The 14,126-nt window shown below is 49.3% G+C and overlaps 1 protein-coding gene across 1 annotated transcript; it reads right to left on the bottom strand.

Annotated features, from left to right (window-relative positions):
• Positions 1-358: 358 nt before the first annotated feature.
• On the bottom strand, positions 359-10,388 carry OTP (orthopedia homeobox). Its single transcript, XM_032155914.2, has 3 exons — positions 10,184-10,388; positions 8,484-8,893; positions 359-2,442 (listed from the first exon to the last, which is right to left on the bottom strand). Exons 1-3 carry the CDS (start codon positions 10,218-10,220, stop codon positions 1,912-1,914), a joined length of 978 nt encoding a protein of 325 aa, XP_032011805.1. The 5' UTR covers positions 10,221-10,388; the 3' UTR covers positions 359-1,911.
• Positions 10,389-14,126: the final 3,738 nt, after the last annotated feature.

Raw genomic sequence — 14,126 nt, 5'->3', positions numbered from 1 at the left:
AGGGGCGCCCTCCGCGCCACTGCCCCAGGGACGCCGTTCATCTGAGGAACTCTCGCGCCCTGCGATTCGCGCCGACAGCGACGCTCGGAGTCCCACCTGGGCCTCGGAAACCTGGGTTGGCCGGGAAACCTCGGGAGGCTCAGAGCTTGCGTGGGGTGTTCGCGGCGCCCCAGCACGCCGCCCCGTCGCGGAGACCTCACCGTGCAGCCCAGAAACCGAACCCAAGCTCACTGCAGGGTGAAGGGCCCACGCATCCCAACTGCCGCGAATATAACCATTCCCAAGACTGGCCCCTCCCCTCCTCCCACGAGACCCCTCCGGCCGTTCAAGGTCACACCAAAACCCATCATTTTCTATATCACATACTGAAAATGATTTTATTTTATCCATTTACATTTAACTTGATATAAACTTGTCCGGAAAAGTCAAATAATATGCTTTATATTAGCTCAAACATTTATTAAGAAAACCGAATTCCATAAATAAGCACAGACATTAAGTTAAAACATATCACAAATTGACCAGTATGTAACAATAATGCTTTATCTACACAAAACATCCTATTTCACATGTTTGTTCATTCTTAGAAAGCGCTTCTGTTCTCTGGGTTTGGATTTGACCAGCACATGCAGAAAGAGCTGATTGTGTTTCTCTGTACAAAGTTGCAGGGTTGTAGATGTCCGAGTGCCCCCATCGGCTGCCAGCAGGTGGCCGAGGGGCACGAGGGACGACAGGACCACCACAAAACAACCAAGGGCACAGAGCAGCGAGAAGAGAGAAACGGAAAAGGAAGCAAACAAACCCCGGTCCTGAAGGATCCAGAAAAGAGATGTGGCTTTTGCTTTTACAAAAGAAAATTTTGCTTGCACGTTTATTTTATTCTTTCTTATAAAGACTTATCAAAATGGGTCAGATCACCTCTTCCTCGTCACATGACTGCTTTAGTCTACTCCAGCCACCCAATCCACTGTCACGTTCCTCCTGAGAAGCCTTCTCTTCTACACCCTCACACAGTTGTGCTTAAGAAAATGAAAATAAGATAAAATAAACATAAAAGCGTTATCTTGCAAGCCAAGACAGGGCTGCACGGATGTGACTGGGTGGACTGGGCAAGGGTAGCGTGGTGGGAGAGGAAAGAAAGACAGGAGCTCGGAGAGTACAAGGATAAATCAAATTATATCAGTTGGGCCCTCAGATGAGGCGGTTGGTAGCAGATGCTTGTCCTCCCTTAAGACAAAAATCCCTAACATTGTGCTGTCCCTTGAACACGTCCGTGTGTGACCTAGGTGCACCGTGTCTGTGCGCGCGCGTGTGTAGCGTCTGAGCGTGAGCGAGAGTGCGAGTGTGTGTGTTTCTGCCCACAAACCAGTCCATTGGTGTCTGATTTCAGATCCTGAGTCGACTCCCTGGTACGTAAAATGGCGGGAAGGATGCTTTTTGCCGGGCGCGGGAGGAGGGGCGCGAAGTGTCGGGAAAGAGGGGACCGGAGGGGAGGCGGAGGGCGAGGGGGGTCGTAGGCGTTGCGTCGAAGGTGTGGGTGGGAACGCCGCCAGTCAGAAGGCCGGGAGGAGGGTGCGAGCACGGCCAGCGCGAGCAGGGAGGCCGGGGTGGCGGGAAGGGTGGGCTGAGGCGCTGGAGACCCGGCCGGGGGCACAGCTGGGTGGGAAGGGAAGAGGGGCGGCCGGGAGACGGGGGACCGCGGGCGATCGAAATCAGGCGGAGGGGAGGCCTCGCGGGCTGGGGCTTGGGGTGAGCCCGAGCGAGTGGAGGAGAGAGGCGAGGACGAAACGAGACAGGGCGAAGGTCGGGGCGGGACGGGGCAGGGCGCCGGGGTTCGGGTGCGCGCCGGAAGGGCCTAGGGGCGGCCCCGTGGGCGGTGCTGGGGGCGGAGCGGGCCGGGGCGCGGCTGCATTAAGTGAAGCTCATAGAGACTGTGTGCTCTAGCGCCTTGCGGCGGAGGGAGGCGATGCTGGTGCCCCGCCACACGTCGCTGCTGTCCGGGGAGCTGCAGAGCTGGGGCGAACCGGAGACGTTGCTGGGGCCGGGGAGGGAGGCGGGCACCATGCCGGGGAAGGCGGGCTGGTAGAGGTGCGACTGCAGCCCTGCGCCGTTGGAACCCGCCAGACTGTTGGACAGGCCCATGGAGTTGGGCGGCGGCCCGGCCGCCAGGCTGCACTGGGACAGCGACTGCGCCATGGCCTGCTGCCTGCCCAGCGCCGGCGGCAGAGGCAGCTGTGACACGCCCGGCATGGCGGCCGCCGCCCAGCGGGTGTCGTTGGCGTGGAAAGAGCACAGGCTGTCGCCCATGGCCGCGGCAGCGGCGGCGGCAGCCGACGGGAACTGAGGCAGGCCTGGCGTGGGCAGCAGTGTGCCGGGCGCGCGGAACACGTTGGTCGTCTTCTTGCGCTTCTTCCACTTGGCGCGTCGATTCTGGAACCAGACCTGGAGCGGGCGGGGCGGGAGACAGACAGGGAGCTATTAGCCGGCCCGGCGGCTGGGGAGTTGGGGCTTGAGCCCCAGAAACCCGCCTCGGATACAGCCGCTCTGCCCCAGGAGGAACAAGTGCCATCGGCCCGACAAGCCCCCGTACCCAGCCGGAGACTGTGGCTCCCCACCAACTCCTGGCAACTGGCGCCCCCTGCACCCACCAAGCGCGGAGTCCTGCGCTCCTAAGAGCTCGTGCCCCGGAGCGTTTACGCACTGTGCACACACACCAAACGTGTGCAGTCTTCACCACGCCCCTGCACATTCTGTGCACTGCACAGATTCACAGGTCTGCAGTCAGGCATGTGTCAAAGCTCGACCCACAGGTGTACAAATGAAGATAAACATGTGTACCCATGTGGCTTAATAGCATGCCTTATAACACTGATGGGCTATAGAATTTTCAGAAACGCTGGAAATTTGGAAATTGATGACGGGCTGTGGATGACATAGTTTCAAAATCGAAAGACAAAGGAAAACCCCTAACGCCACGGTTGAGAGAGCGGAGAGGTTAATACAGTGATCTGCGTGGGAAAGTGAAGGCCACTGAGCTACAGTGTTGTTTGGGTCACCACCATGACTTCCGATTCCTCCCATATTGCTTGGTGCTACTGCCACAACTCTCCGTGCCTCATTCCCAAACCACTCTACGGACTTCTTCGTCTGGGCTGTACGAGTGGCTGGAACCTGCTGCGCCAAGAGCCTTCAAGCCTATTCTTTTTATTTTATTTATTTATTTTTTTGAGACGGAGTCTCGCTCTGTAGCCCAGGCCGGAGTGCAGTGGCACGATCTCAGCTCACTGCAACCTCCGCTTCCCGGGTCCCGGCTGAAGCAATTCTCCTGCCTCAGCCTCCCGAGTAGCTAGGATTACAGAAACGCGCCACCATGCCCAGATAATTTTTGTACTTTTAGTGGAGACGGGGTTTCACCATGTTGGCCAGGCTGGTCTTGAACTCCTGACCTCGTGATCCACCCGCCTCGGCCTCCCAAAGTGCTAGGATTACAGGCATGAGCCACCGCCCCAAGCCAAAGTCTATTCCTTTCAGAAACTTACTAAGGGTCCCAAGTAACAAGGCCTCCAATTCCCTCAAGTCGCCCCCATTTCATCTATAAACTAAAAGCAAATTTTCGGACCAATACGAATTAAAGGAGGTCATATTTCACCACGAGATATACGAATCAAATTTAATTTTGCTCAGACAAACCCAAACGTCCTTTTTCAGGGAAATGAGTTTGATAAAATACACTCCAAATGAAAATAGCCTTCCTATTCTTTTTTTTCTTTTTGACAGTAGCCCAGGAGTTACAGACCCTGTCGGGCAAATTTGCCTAGGCATGTCAAACCCTCCGTCACAGAAGAAGAGTTCTGCCTGAAAGATATCACATAAGCTGCCAATCCAAGATAACTCCCATCTCCCCCTATTTGAATGTGATCTTTTTAAATGACAATAATAATAATAATAATTTGCCAGCAAGCCTGCCTGGAAGACTTGCAGTTTAAAATCTAGTCATCTGGAGTTTACTGTGCCTAAATATAAATGATGTGGGACACAGCCCGGGTACTGAGCTTCCTCTTAGAATTTGGCCAACGCAATTTGACCACCATATCTGTGGCAAAAAAAAAAAGTTGTGCATCCGTTAATCTAACCTATTTAGTGTTTACTCTGCAAGCTAAAGTATCAGGGGTATGGACACACCTGCCCTGGGTCTCGCTGAGCCAGCAATGTTCAGCGGTGTGTTCATGCCCAGGCAAGCGTAGACGCACTCTACGCTTAGCAGTGTGAAGGGTGTTGCAGTCTAGAATACTCCCCCAGCTTGGGGCCAGCCCTCGCCTTTCTACCGTGCCTGCGCCGTCGCCTACCACTTTCTTCCTGTGGTTTCTACCCCATTTTGCAGATTGCTGCGCATCCCAGTGTCGGCGATGGGTAAACAGGTCTCGTCTCTTCCCAGTTGCAGCCCGTGAGCTGGTGGCACAACGGATTAATGAGGCAGCAGGGCTCTAGATGGTGAGTGGGATCAATGAGACCCAATTGAGCTGTTAGCGGTCTTAGGCGGAGAGCATCTCTCAGGAGGAAAGGAAGGCACAGCGAGAAGACCTAAGGCCGCAAGTCGCTGTGCAGCACCCACCCAAGGCTGGACTCGGGGGAGGTAGACGGGACGGTGTCTGTGACTAAACGGTTCTCACACCTTACACGCCGCACCGGGATTATGTTTTGAAAGGTGTCTTATAAAATCAAGACCGGTTCCTAACAACCTGCAAGTGCCAGTGAATCCCGAAATGTTTGTTTGAGGGGAGGGAGTGTGAGGGAAGGAGCAGAAAAAAGAAAGAGGGGGAGGATTGCCCAGTAGAATTTCAATCGAAAATGCTACTACCAGAATGGTTTCTGAATCTAGGATCTGCTCAGGCACAGGCGGAAAAGAACAGCTGTTAAAGAACTACATATTATAGAAATAATCGAAAAATCGTGCTCAATTATGTTTGAGGGTTAGTAGTCAAATGATGGCTACAATTTTTTTTTATGTTTCATGGCTTACTGGGATTGGGAAAAAAAAACCTGCGTGGGGTCTGAGCACCTCCGTTCCAAGCTACGATGCATATGTTTTTGAAATGTGAATGTTTCCACTTGAAAACTAGAGCATGACGGATTAAAATGCAGGCAAAACCTAAGGGAGATTTTTAGAATGCACGGATGACAACTCCAGGAAATATATTAACCACAGCCACGGGCCAACTTTGTACTCAGTTTGAAATGCAGCTCTTCTTGGAAAATGCTTAATACAACAGAGAGAATCTAATGGAGGTTGGAATCTAAAAATCCACTTTCATGATATCTGCTGTTACAGTAATATAGACATACTGTAAATGTACTTTAAAATATATAGCCCGTTTAATTCCCCAGCTATAAATGACTGAGAAATAGCAAAAAAGAGGGAGAGAAAGAGAGACTATTACTTTTTCCCCCTTGAAGCAAATGCTTTATGAAGATCTCATTGGAATCCAGCAAATGATTAATGTGAAGATTTTGGAGGAAATCTGGGGACCTGTATTAAAGCCTAGATCTCAGGTTCATTTCGATCAGCCAGCCGTGAACTCTGGGCCGAATTCATTACACTTTAATAGTGCTGGGAGAGGAAGAAAATGCAATTTCTCATTCCATTAGAAAACTAGAAAATACTCTCAGCTTGTTCCCCTATTAAGATGTGGCAGGTGACAGGGCCATTCTGGGGGATACGGTCAATGGAATTACAGCACATTATTTTTGTTCATATAAAATATTGAAAGGCAAGCCTGACTGTGCAGAAGTTATTTCACTGATTTGGTTTTTATGTAAATAAAATATTGAAAGTTAATTAATCCATGCTAGAGACTAATGATTATGCTTATTATATTGCATTTGATCACATAATTTGCATGATTCTCACATTGCTGCTTAATAAGCCATTCCAGGTTATAAATAATTCTGAAATTGGTTTCTAATAATGGCATGCTATAAAAGGAATGGTTTTATTACACTGGCCAGAAAAGAGGAGCGATATCAGACATGGAATTGGCCTCCATGTGAGTAGAGATGCTTTAATAAATACTTAAAAGTGTGATATATACCAAATAAAGATAAAAATAAGTATATTGGATAATTTAGTCTAGAGTCAAAAAGCATCTTTAAAAATATACAATTACAATGAATTAAATGTTTAGATAATTTTTAATCAGCGCAGTGGCCCACGTACTGAAAAGAATGTGTGGCAATCTGTTAACTATAAAGAAAACTATGAAGTACTGATCATATAAGAACATAAGCCAATTACTATTTAATTTGAATTTGGTCAAGGAGCAATGGTACAGTGAATTGTGAAGTAAATACATTTTCCATAAATTATTTTTGCATTACATTACATAATGTTAATCATTTTGAAAAGTTAATTAAGAAGGTTATGTTGATCTGATTACTTTTTAAACTATGGAACATTATTTTAAAAAATATTGAAATTGTCATTCTATTAAATTGTGTCTATCAGCAGGCTCAAGCTATTATCTTTGCTTGAACATTATGCTGGAACAATTAGAGTACTTTGTCTCTTTCTTCTCGCGCGTTCTTTTGTGTACTTTTTGAAAATAACTGTTTCTGTCACATAGCTTATATTTTATTTCATTTACAACTTTTTCTGTTAAAAGAATAACTGTCATTAACCTTTGGAAGACCTAATAAAGTTTAATAGACCTCGTTTTCTTTTTTCATAAAATCAGTTGTTCAATTATATTTTACTTGTGATTCTAAGTTCTATTTTAATTTAAACTAATTGCCAGTATATCTAGGTTTAGACACAGCATTTTACTCTTTAAATAAAGAATTAATAGATAATCTTTCTCTTAAGGGACAACACCCCCAAATTTATGAATTTCTAACCTGCAAGATTGAATCTACAAGCAAGCACTGTCATCAGTGTTGATGGAAGTATTGAAATTGTGTATTTATGTAAAGGTTCAAACTCAACTTCAGATATTTTTTAAAAGGTGAAAAATAAAAATTTTGAAGAGCATTACTAATACATGTTTACAGTTATGCAATTAGTACTCTTTCGGTGTGTAGTTTTAAAAGACCGTGGTCTAGGCCTTTCACTAGCAAAACCACCCAGACGTATATTGAATAAAAATGCTAATCATTATGTTAATCAGTATTACTTTATTAATTTGACCATTTTAAATCCCCAATGATATTCATTTGCTATTAGACTAGAAGCATGAGCTATTTTTTCAGTTTAGACTATCTTTAAAATGCCGAAAGGAGACAGAAATATTCAACTCTGTGATTACGGACGTTCTCATTGCTTCTTAGATCAAATGTAAAGTAACTAAGATCTCAAAGTTAATTTTATAAAAGTAGGTAGCACTGGTTTAACAAATTGACTAGGTTGATGACACCCAGGATATCGTACAGAAGATACCACCGTCCAAGACGGCAAAGGAAGATTTTTCAGCACCCTGGATAGCTCAAGAGTAAGTACCGGCGCTTGGAATTTCACCTCCAGGCACCTGTCCATAAAATATTTGATATGTCTTCATTCTTTTAAAAAGCAAAAAACAAACAAACAAACAAACAAAAAAAAACTGGGATTCACTAGCCTTATGCTTTTATTCACCGATTTTCGGAAAAGCTATAGGTGTGATTTTCTAGGTTATATATAATTTACAGCTTGGAGAGTGGTTGGAGGAGAATAAGGGGTCAGCAATTATTTCCTCTACTACCTGTCCAACCTTTCCCGTTCTGAATGCCCCTCCTTCAGACAGGATATCCACAACAGAAAGCCTTAATTCTCCCTCCCCCACCCCAGCTTCCTTAGAGGACTCCAAAACAAAACGGGGCTCACCGGCTGTGGGAATCTCGTCAGCTGCCCCCCAGCGCACTGGTAGACTACGAAAGTTCAAACCCCTTGCAAACATCAAAGCTAGGAATATTTCGCCGGAGTGCAAGAGAGAGGGTGATACTTAAGATAATAAAGCCACGCCGTGAAACCTGGGTGTAGCACTTTTTTAAAAGGCGCCCATTCGCCTTATTTGCTCTTTTCTCTTGTTTTCTGTATAATTGTTGCATTCCTCCTTTTATCCAAACGCTTAACACAAACTCATTAGGGGATAATACTTGTTAATAATGCGAGCAGGAGTTGAGGTGCGAACTCGGCTGGGCCGCCCGGGGGGCGCTGAGGTTGCCTTCTCGGGAGGAGGAGGCGAACCCTGTAGCCCGACAACGCCGGGCTTCGATTTTGAGGACCTTCTTCCAGGATGTCGCTACACTGGCAGGAGACGGGCCTTGAGTGTCCATTGGGGGATGGCGATGGGGACCAGTTTCCGGGTAGAGAAGGAGATAACTCGACACAGGAACGCACAGGCAGCGTGAACGCAGCCCAGGATCTCGACAAGGGAAGGGAAGACCCTGCTCCCTTTGCCCAAATCCTCCCGCCCGGTCCTTGCCTTCTGTCCCAGAGCCCAAGCCCCTCGTACCTGCACTCGGGACTCGGTCAGCCCGATACGCAGTGCCAGCTCCTCACGCATAAAGATGTCGGGGTAGTGAGTCTTGGCGAAGCTCCTCTCCAACTCGTTGAGCTGTGCGGGGGTGAAGCGCGTCCGGTGGCGCTTCTGCTTCTGTTGGCCCTGCTGCTGGCCGGCTTGGCTGGGGTTCGGGCCGCCCTGGGGCCCGGGCTGCTTGTCCGGGTCTTTGGCGCTCACCGCCAGCGAGGCCGGAGTAGAGCCCACTGTGGTGATGTCCTCCCCGGGCAGCAGAGTGGCTCCCTCCACTGGGTCAGAGTTGGGCGCCAGGTCCCCCGGATGGCCCCCGGGGTCGGAGCCCCCCACGCCCAGCCTACACTTCACCGCCTCCCGGTGGCCCAGAAGCTCGGCGGCATCTTTCATACCTGAGGAGGCAAGGGGATCGCGGTCACTACTTACTTGGCGATGCCAGGAGGGGCTGTCTTCCCCGCGCAGCCTTACTTCAACCCGTCCTCGGCCCCCTCCGCACCCACGCTTGTCCTAAGGAAGAAACTCCCAGGGTATTCAGCTGGGTTCCCCAGAATTTGGACAGCCGGGTTGGAATAACATCTCCCGGCCCCTTGCCCTCTCCGCAGCCGGCTCCCGTAGTAAACAGCACAAGCTTTCGTCTCTCCCGCAATAAAACACTCCCAGTCCCGGCAATAAAACATGCCTCTGAATCCCTTCCATAAACCGTACCCCAGGCGCCCCAGGAAATCGAGAGCAAATCTTAGGACACAGGGGTGCGGGGGGCAGAAAGTAAATTAGACAATTCCTCGGTTGCTGCGGCACCTGCGCTTCGGCAGCCTGACGAACTCTACCTCCGGCCCTCAGCCGATTCCCTCTTACTTTCGGAAGATGAATAAGCCTCCAAGCTTTCCACCCCCCGAAATCAACCCAAATCAGCTCCGCCTCCCCCCTCAAATCAGAGAAAGTGTTTGGAAAATGGAGTCACATCCATCACCAAAGATTCCCAATCCGGAAACCCAGAGCCCAGCAACCCAGATAGCATTAAGGAAACTCGAGTGAACTCTATGGACAACCGGGAATCAAACTTTAGATATTTCAACTTTTCTTTCCAGAGAAATAAAAGGCGCATTCCTCACAGCCATTGGCAACGCCGAGTCCCTTGCAGAAGGGGGGGGGGGATGACTGTGAGGTTGAATTTGGCTTCTCTCCTTCTCAACCAGCACACTTAGCAAATCCGCCTTGATAGCAGCAGCTTCTCCTTTATGCCAGATTTTTTACAAATTACACCACACTTAGAAAAGGAGGAGAGAAGAAGGTGGTGGGGAGAGAGAAACGGGGGGAGGGAAGGAGAAAGAAATCCCAAATCAAAACAAACAGGAGAGGAAAAAAAGAGAAACACCTCCTAACAAATTATCACGGGGTATATCGCCTTTCAAAAAAAAAAAAAAAAAAAAAAAGGCGGGGGAGGGGGGAAGAGAAAAATAAGAAAAACAAAAAGTAACAACATTTCCCAACTCCTTTCTTGGATCTACATATTCCATAGATTTTTTTAAAAGGCGATGTTAAATCAAATTAAACTTTAATGCAGCACAATTACTTTTAAAGAAATTAGTCCATTTAGGTCGCATTAAGGTAAAATAAGGAACAAATTGACAATTTCCTGCCCCAGCTTCTCCTGGCTGCCCGGGCGAGAGGCGCGCACTCACCTAGCCTGGCGTCCAGGAGGTCGGCGTGAGACAGCATCGCGCACCGCTCCAGGGCGAAAGCTGTTCCCCCCCAAATTTTAGCGGCTTTAAGTTATTTAAAATAGATATAAGCTATAAGCTATACGATATAGATATATATATATAGATCACCTAAATGAAAGAAAATTCGGTTTGTGGGTAAAAAGGGGGCTTCTTGCATTATAATGTCCTTTAGAGAGACGGGGAGGTGCTTAACAGTTGAATGAACCCGTGAGCAGCTCGGCGAGGGGACCAATCAGGAGGGCAGCCTGCAAATGTCAGCGCCCGGAGAGTCCCCCACTCCGCCCGCCCGCTCGCCTGCGCCCGCCTGAAGGAGGCGGCGGCGGCAGCCCTGGCAGCTCCAGCCCGGAGCAGGAGCTAAAGCAGCGTCAGCTGCCTCGGCCTCGCCCTGAGCTTCTGGGCCCGGCTCCCTCTAGTTCTTCCCTGTGATTTTTCTCCGGCCTCCCCTTTCCTTCCCCTTGGCCGGCCCTGCGCGCTTCATAGGCGTAGCTCTGTGCCTCTGAGCTAACATCTTCCTAGAGCAGGGGCAGAGCAGGGGTCAGAGCGGGCCATGACCCTGGCGTGACCTGAGGGTCGCCCCCACCTGCGCGCTCTGGGCCTGCCGCTCATACTGGCCCGCCAGCCCAGGGCGCGACGAGGGCACACCGCGGCCTTCAGACAGCGCCTAGACTTCGCCGCGGCTCAGCAGGCCTGCGCCTAGGGTCCAGGCTCCCTGGCTGTGCCCCGGGGCCTACACGAGCCCCAACCCCACAGTGGGCCTAGAGCGCAAAGAGGAGTCGGCTTCCCTGGCACCGCCAGCGCCCGCTGTCTGCTTCGGGGACCCTCGCGGAGTGTGGGTTCGAGCGCCCTGCACCCTTCTCACCGGGCTTCTTCCCGGCTCCTGCTCTTCCGCTTGGCCCACGCCCGCATCCTCGCCCCTAACTCGCTCTTTTGGTCAAAGTTTCTAAGTTCAGCTCGGCTCCCAACTCCACTTAAGGCTGTAAATAAAGTTAAATGCTCTTTATTTTCCTCTTGAATATGTTAAACTACTTGAACAATTTAAAGTGCTTTGCACAAGTGAAGCGAACCATTTCTAATGTTCTGATTTTTCAGAGCCAGCCAACAACAAAGTTTAGATTAGTAATATATTTCTAACCAGAGTAATTTTCAAGATCATTAGGCATTTATGTAATTAGTGCCAAATCTATAAGCTTTTATTACGATTATTAGAGTAAAATCAGTATAAATTTGTACTAATTTACTACTGTTTAGACTTGGCTGTCAAGCCTAGAGGTTCTTATTGTAAATGATAACTGAGGAAATTAAGTGCAAAATTCTGTACCGTTTCTGATCTGCTCCTAAACAATCCGTTTCAATTTTATTTGTAGCAGAACATAATGCCCTTTTAAAGTTATTTGACTTGTATTTTTATTTGCAACACAAGAAAAATGCCCTCTACCCAGTCACAATGAAAACTGATATTTACTACTCCCAACTTGATTAACATTGATTTTTAATTCGAGAGTGATGCAATTAAGATTATTCATTTAGTGCAAATAAACCTTCCACAAAAGGGTGGCCCTATGAAGTCTGTTTTAAATAATACTGAGCAAATGGCTTTTTTTGTTCGCCGTCCAATTGACTTAGACAAAACATTGAAAATGCTGGCCGAGAGCAGATGCGAGAGGAATTGTGTGTGTGCGTGTGTGTGTGTCCTCAGCTGTATGTGTGACAGGGACCGAGCAAGGAGACAAAGGAGGCGGCAAAGCGAACTCTGGGGCAGTTTTGTTTCCTCCTTCCCTCCTGCAGCCCGTTCGCCTCCTCTCCTGCACACACACGTGCGCGCGCGCACATATGCACACACGTGTGAATGCAGGGTTATTGACCACACCAGTTTCTTCTGAGCTGCGGAGACCGCTTCCCCGGAAGCTCCGGGCCCGACTGGGCTTCAGCGGCATCTGCAGCTGCTACCAACGCGGCCTATGTGGGGCCAGGCGCCGGGGTCGTGGACTCGGGGTCGTGGACTCAGGCTCGCGGCGTGTCTGGGAGCCGCTAGGGTTTTTGGCAAGCGGCCGCAGCCCTTTTGAGAAACGCTTTGCCTGGGAGGAGAATTCGGAGACCTCAAGCAAACAAAGTCTCCCCAATAAAAGCTTCCTTTGCCCCCAAACAAAACCTCAAATCTAGAAGCTAGAGCACTGGGCGCGCACAGCAAAAGGAGGCCAGACGGCAGCCCAGGGCGGGGCGGCGTGAGGTCAGGACGGTGGCTCGGGAGTACGCACTGGCCTGCGCACGTCCAGGGACTCGCAGGAGGTTTCTGCCCACCTGGGTGGGGCTTGCAGGGTGTCCACACCGGAACGCAGGGGGCAGAAGTGGGGGGAAAGTGGCTAAGGAAGAGACAGGGAGACCTGGCCCCAGAACCCTGCTCCCAGAAATAGGCAGGTCCGCCAGGCCCGCACAGCCTAGCTCCACAGCCTGTCTGGAGGGAAGGAGAAGGGGCCGCGACCTGAGGAGACAAGGATAAGGGCGCGGGGCCGCGCGTCTCCACGTGCGTGCACACAAGCGCTAGTGTCCCCAACCCACAGTCGCCCCCGGAACGGCGCCGGCTGTGCAGCGTCCTCCCACACGCACTCGCTCGTGTATTCTGTTTTGTTGTATCTTTCAGGTCGATAAATAAATGTGTAATAGTTAATGTGAAGACACATCAGAGTAATAACAATGGGACGAAATCAAAGGATTATCCATCTCTGTTAGTAACCGCTGAATAACAATGTTGCGGCGTGATTGATAGCCCGCTTCATTTTATGACTTTTCTATTGGTCTTGATTTTTATAGCAGTATAAACAAACTAAATCATTTCTTCCAAGACTTCAGAGCATAAGCATCTCAGAGAGGGGGGGAAAGGGAGAAAGGAAAGGAAAAAAAAAAAAAAGAAGAAAGGGAAATCTGAGAGTGGGAGCGGGGCAGTGTGTGGGGCGTCGAGGCGGGGAGGGCTCAGGCTGGAGTTGGAGCCGGGTGCCCGCCGCCAGCAGGCAGGGCGAGAAAAACGACAATAGCCTGGATGTAAAAAGCTCGCCCCTGCTCCCGGTTCCCTCCCGGCAGCTCGTTTTGGCCAATGTCTGAATCCACCTGGGTAGGGCCTGGTATGTATTTACCAGAGTTTTATTTCCCGTCATCTTCCCACGTTCCTGGGGCAGCCGGGAAAGTGCCGGTCAGGCCCATTGCTGTTGATAATTTAAGGCATTTCCCACATGATCATGGGAACTGAAGTCCCTAACAAGGCGAGGCTTTAGCGCAATGGCCCCCAAATCTTCGGAATGACAAGAATGTCTTCAGAAATCACTTCAAAGCAAAGTAAAAGGATTTTCTATGACGGATCCAGTGATTTTTCCTCAATAAATAGGTTTTAGATTGTTACACACACGTAGAAGTGGAACAAAGGGAACTACCAGAAAATATATTGGTTGCCCCTAATAAAATTTATTTAGACAGTTTACTTCTCATAAAAAATAGAGATTGAATTTTGTACAAGATCCTGCCAAGGGACGATGGACAGGGAAATCATTTTTTTCTTTCTCCTTTTCCCCCCTTCTCTTTTCTAACGAAGCACAAAGAGCGTTCACAGGCCAGGGAATCGGCTCCTGACTCCAGCCACCCTGCGCGCCCAGACTGAGCCAGATAACTCTGTAGCTGCAAGGAAAGTCGGCTTGCTGAGAGAGTAAAACAACAACAACAACAACAACAACAACAACAAACTTGATGACTGATAATGTAAATTACAAGCACAGCAACTATCAAATCAGTGTCTTTACTCCTGCTTTGCCGTCCAGTTCTAGATCAAGACTTAGAAATGTGTGTCTAGACTGGGAGGTGGGGGTGGGATGGGGCCCCCGGGCAGCTAGTGCCTTCCAGAGGAATTTGTGCTGAT

The sequence above is a fragment of the Hylobates moloch genome, unplaced genomic scaffold (genome assembly GCF_009828535.3).
Source record: "Hylobates moloch isolate HMO894 unplaced genomic scaffold, HMol_V3 SCAFFOLD_6, whole genome shotgun sequence".
NCBI classification, from domain to species: domain Eukaryota; kingdom Metazoa; phylum Chordata; class Mammalia; order Primates; family Hylobatidae; genus Hylobates; species Hylobates moloch.
Note: the sequence above shows the minus strand (reverse complement) of the source record. Positions and strands in the feature narration are given on the sequence as shown.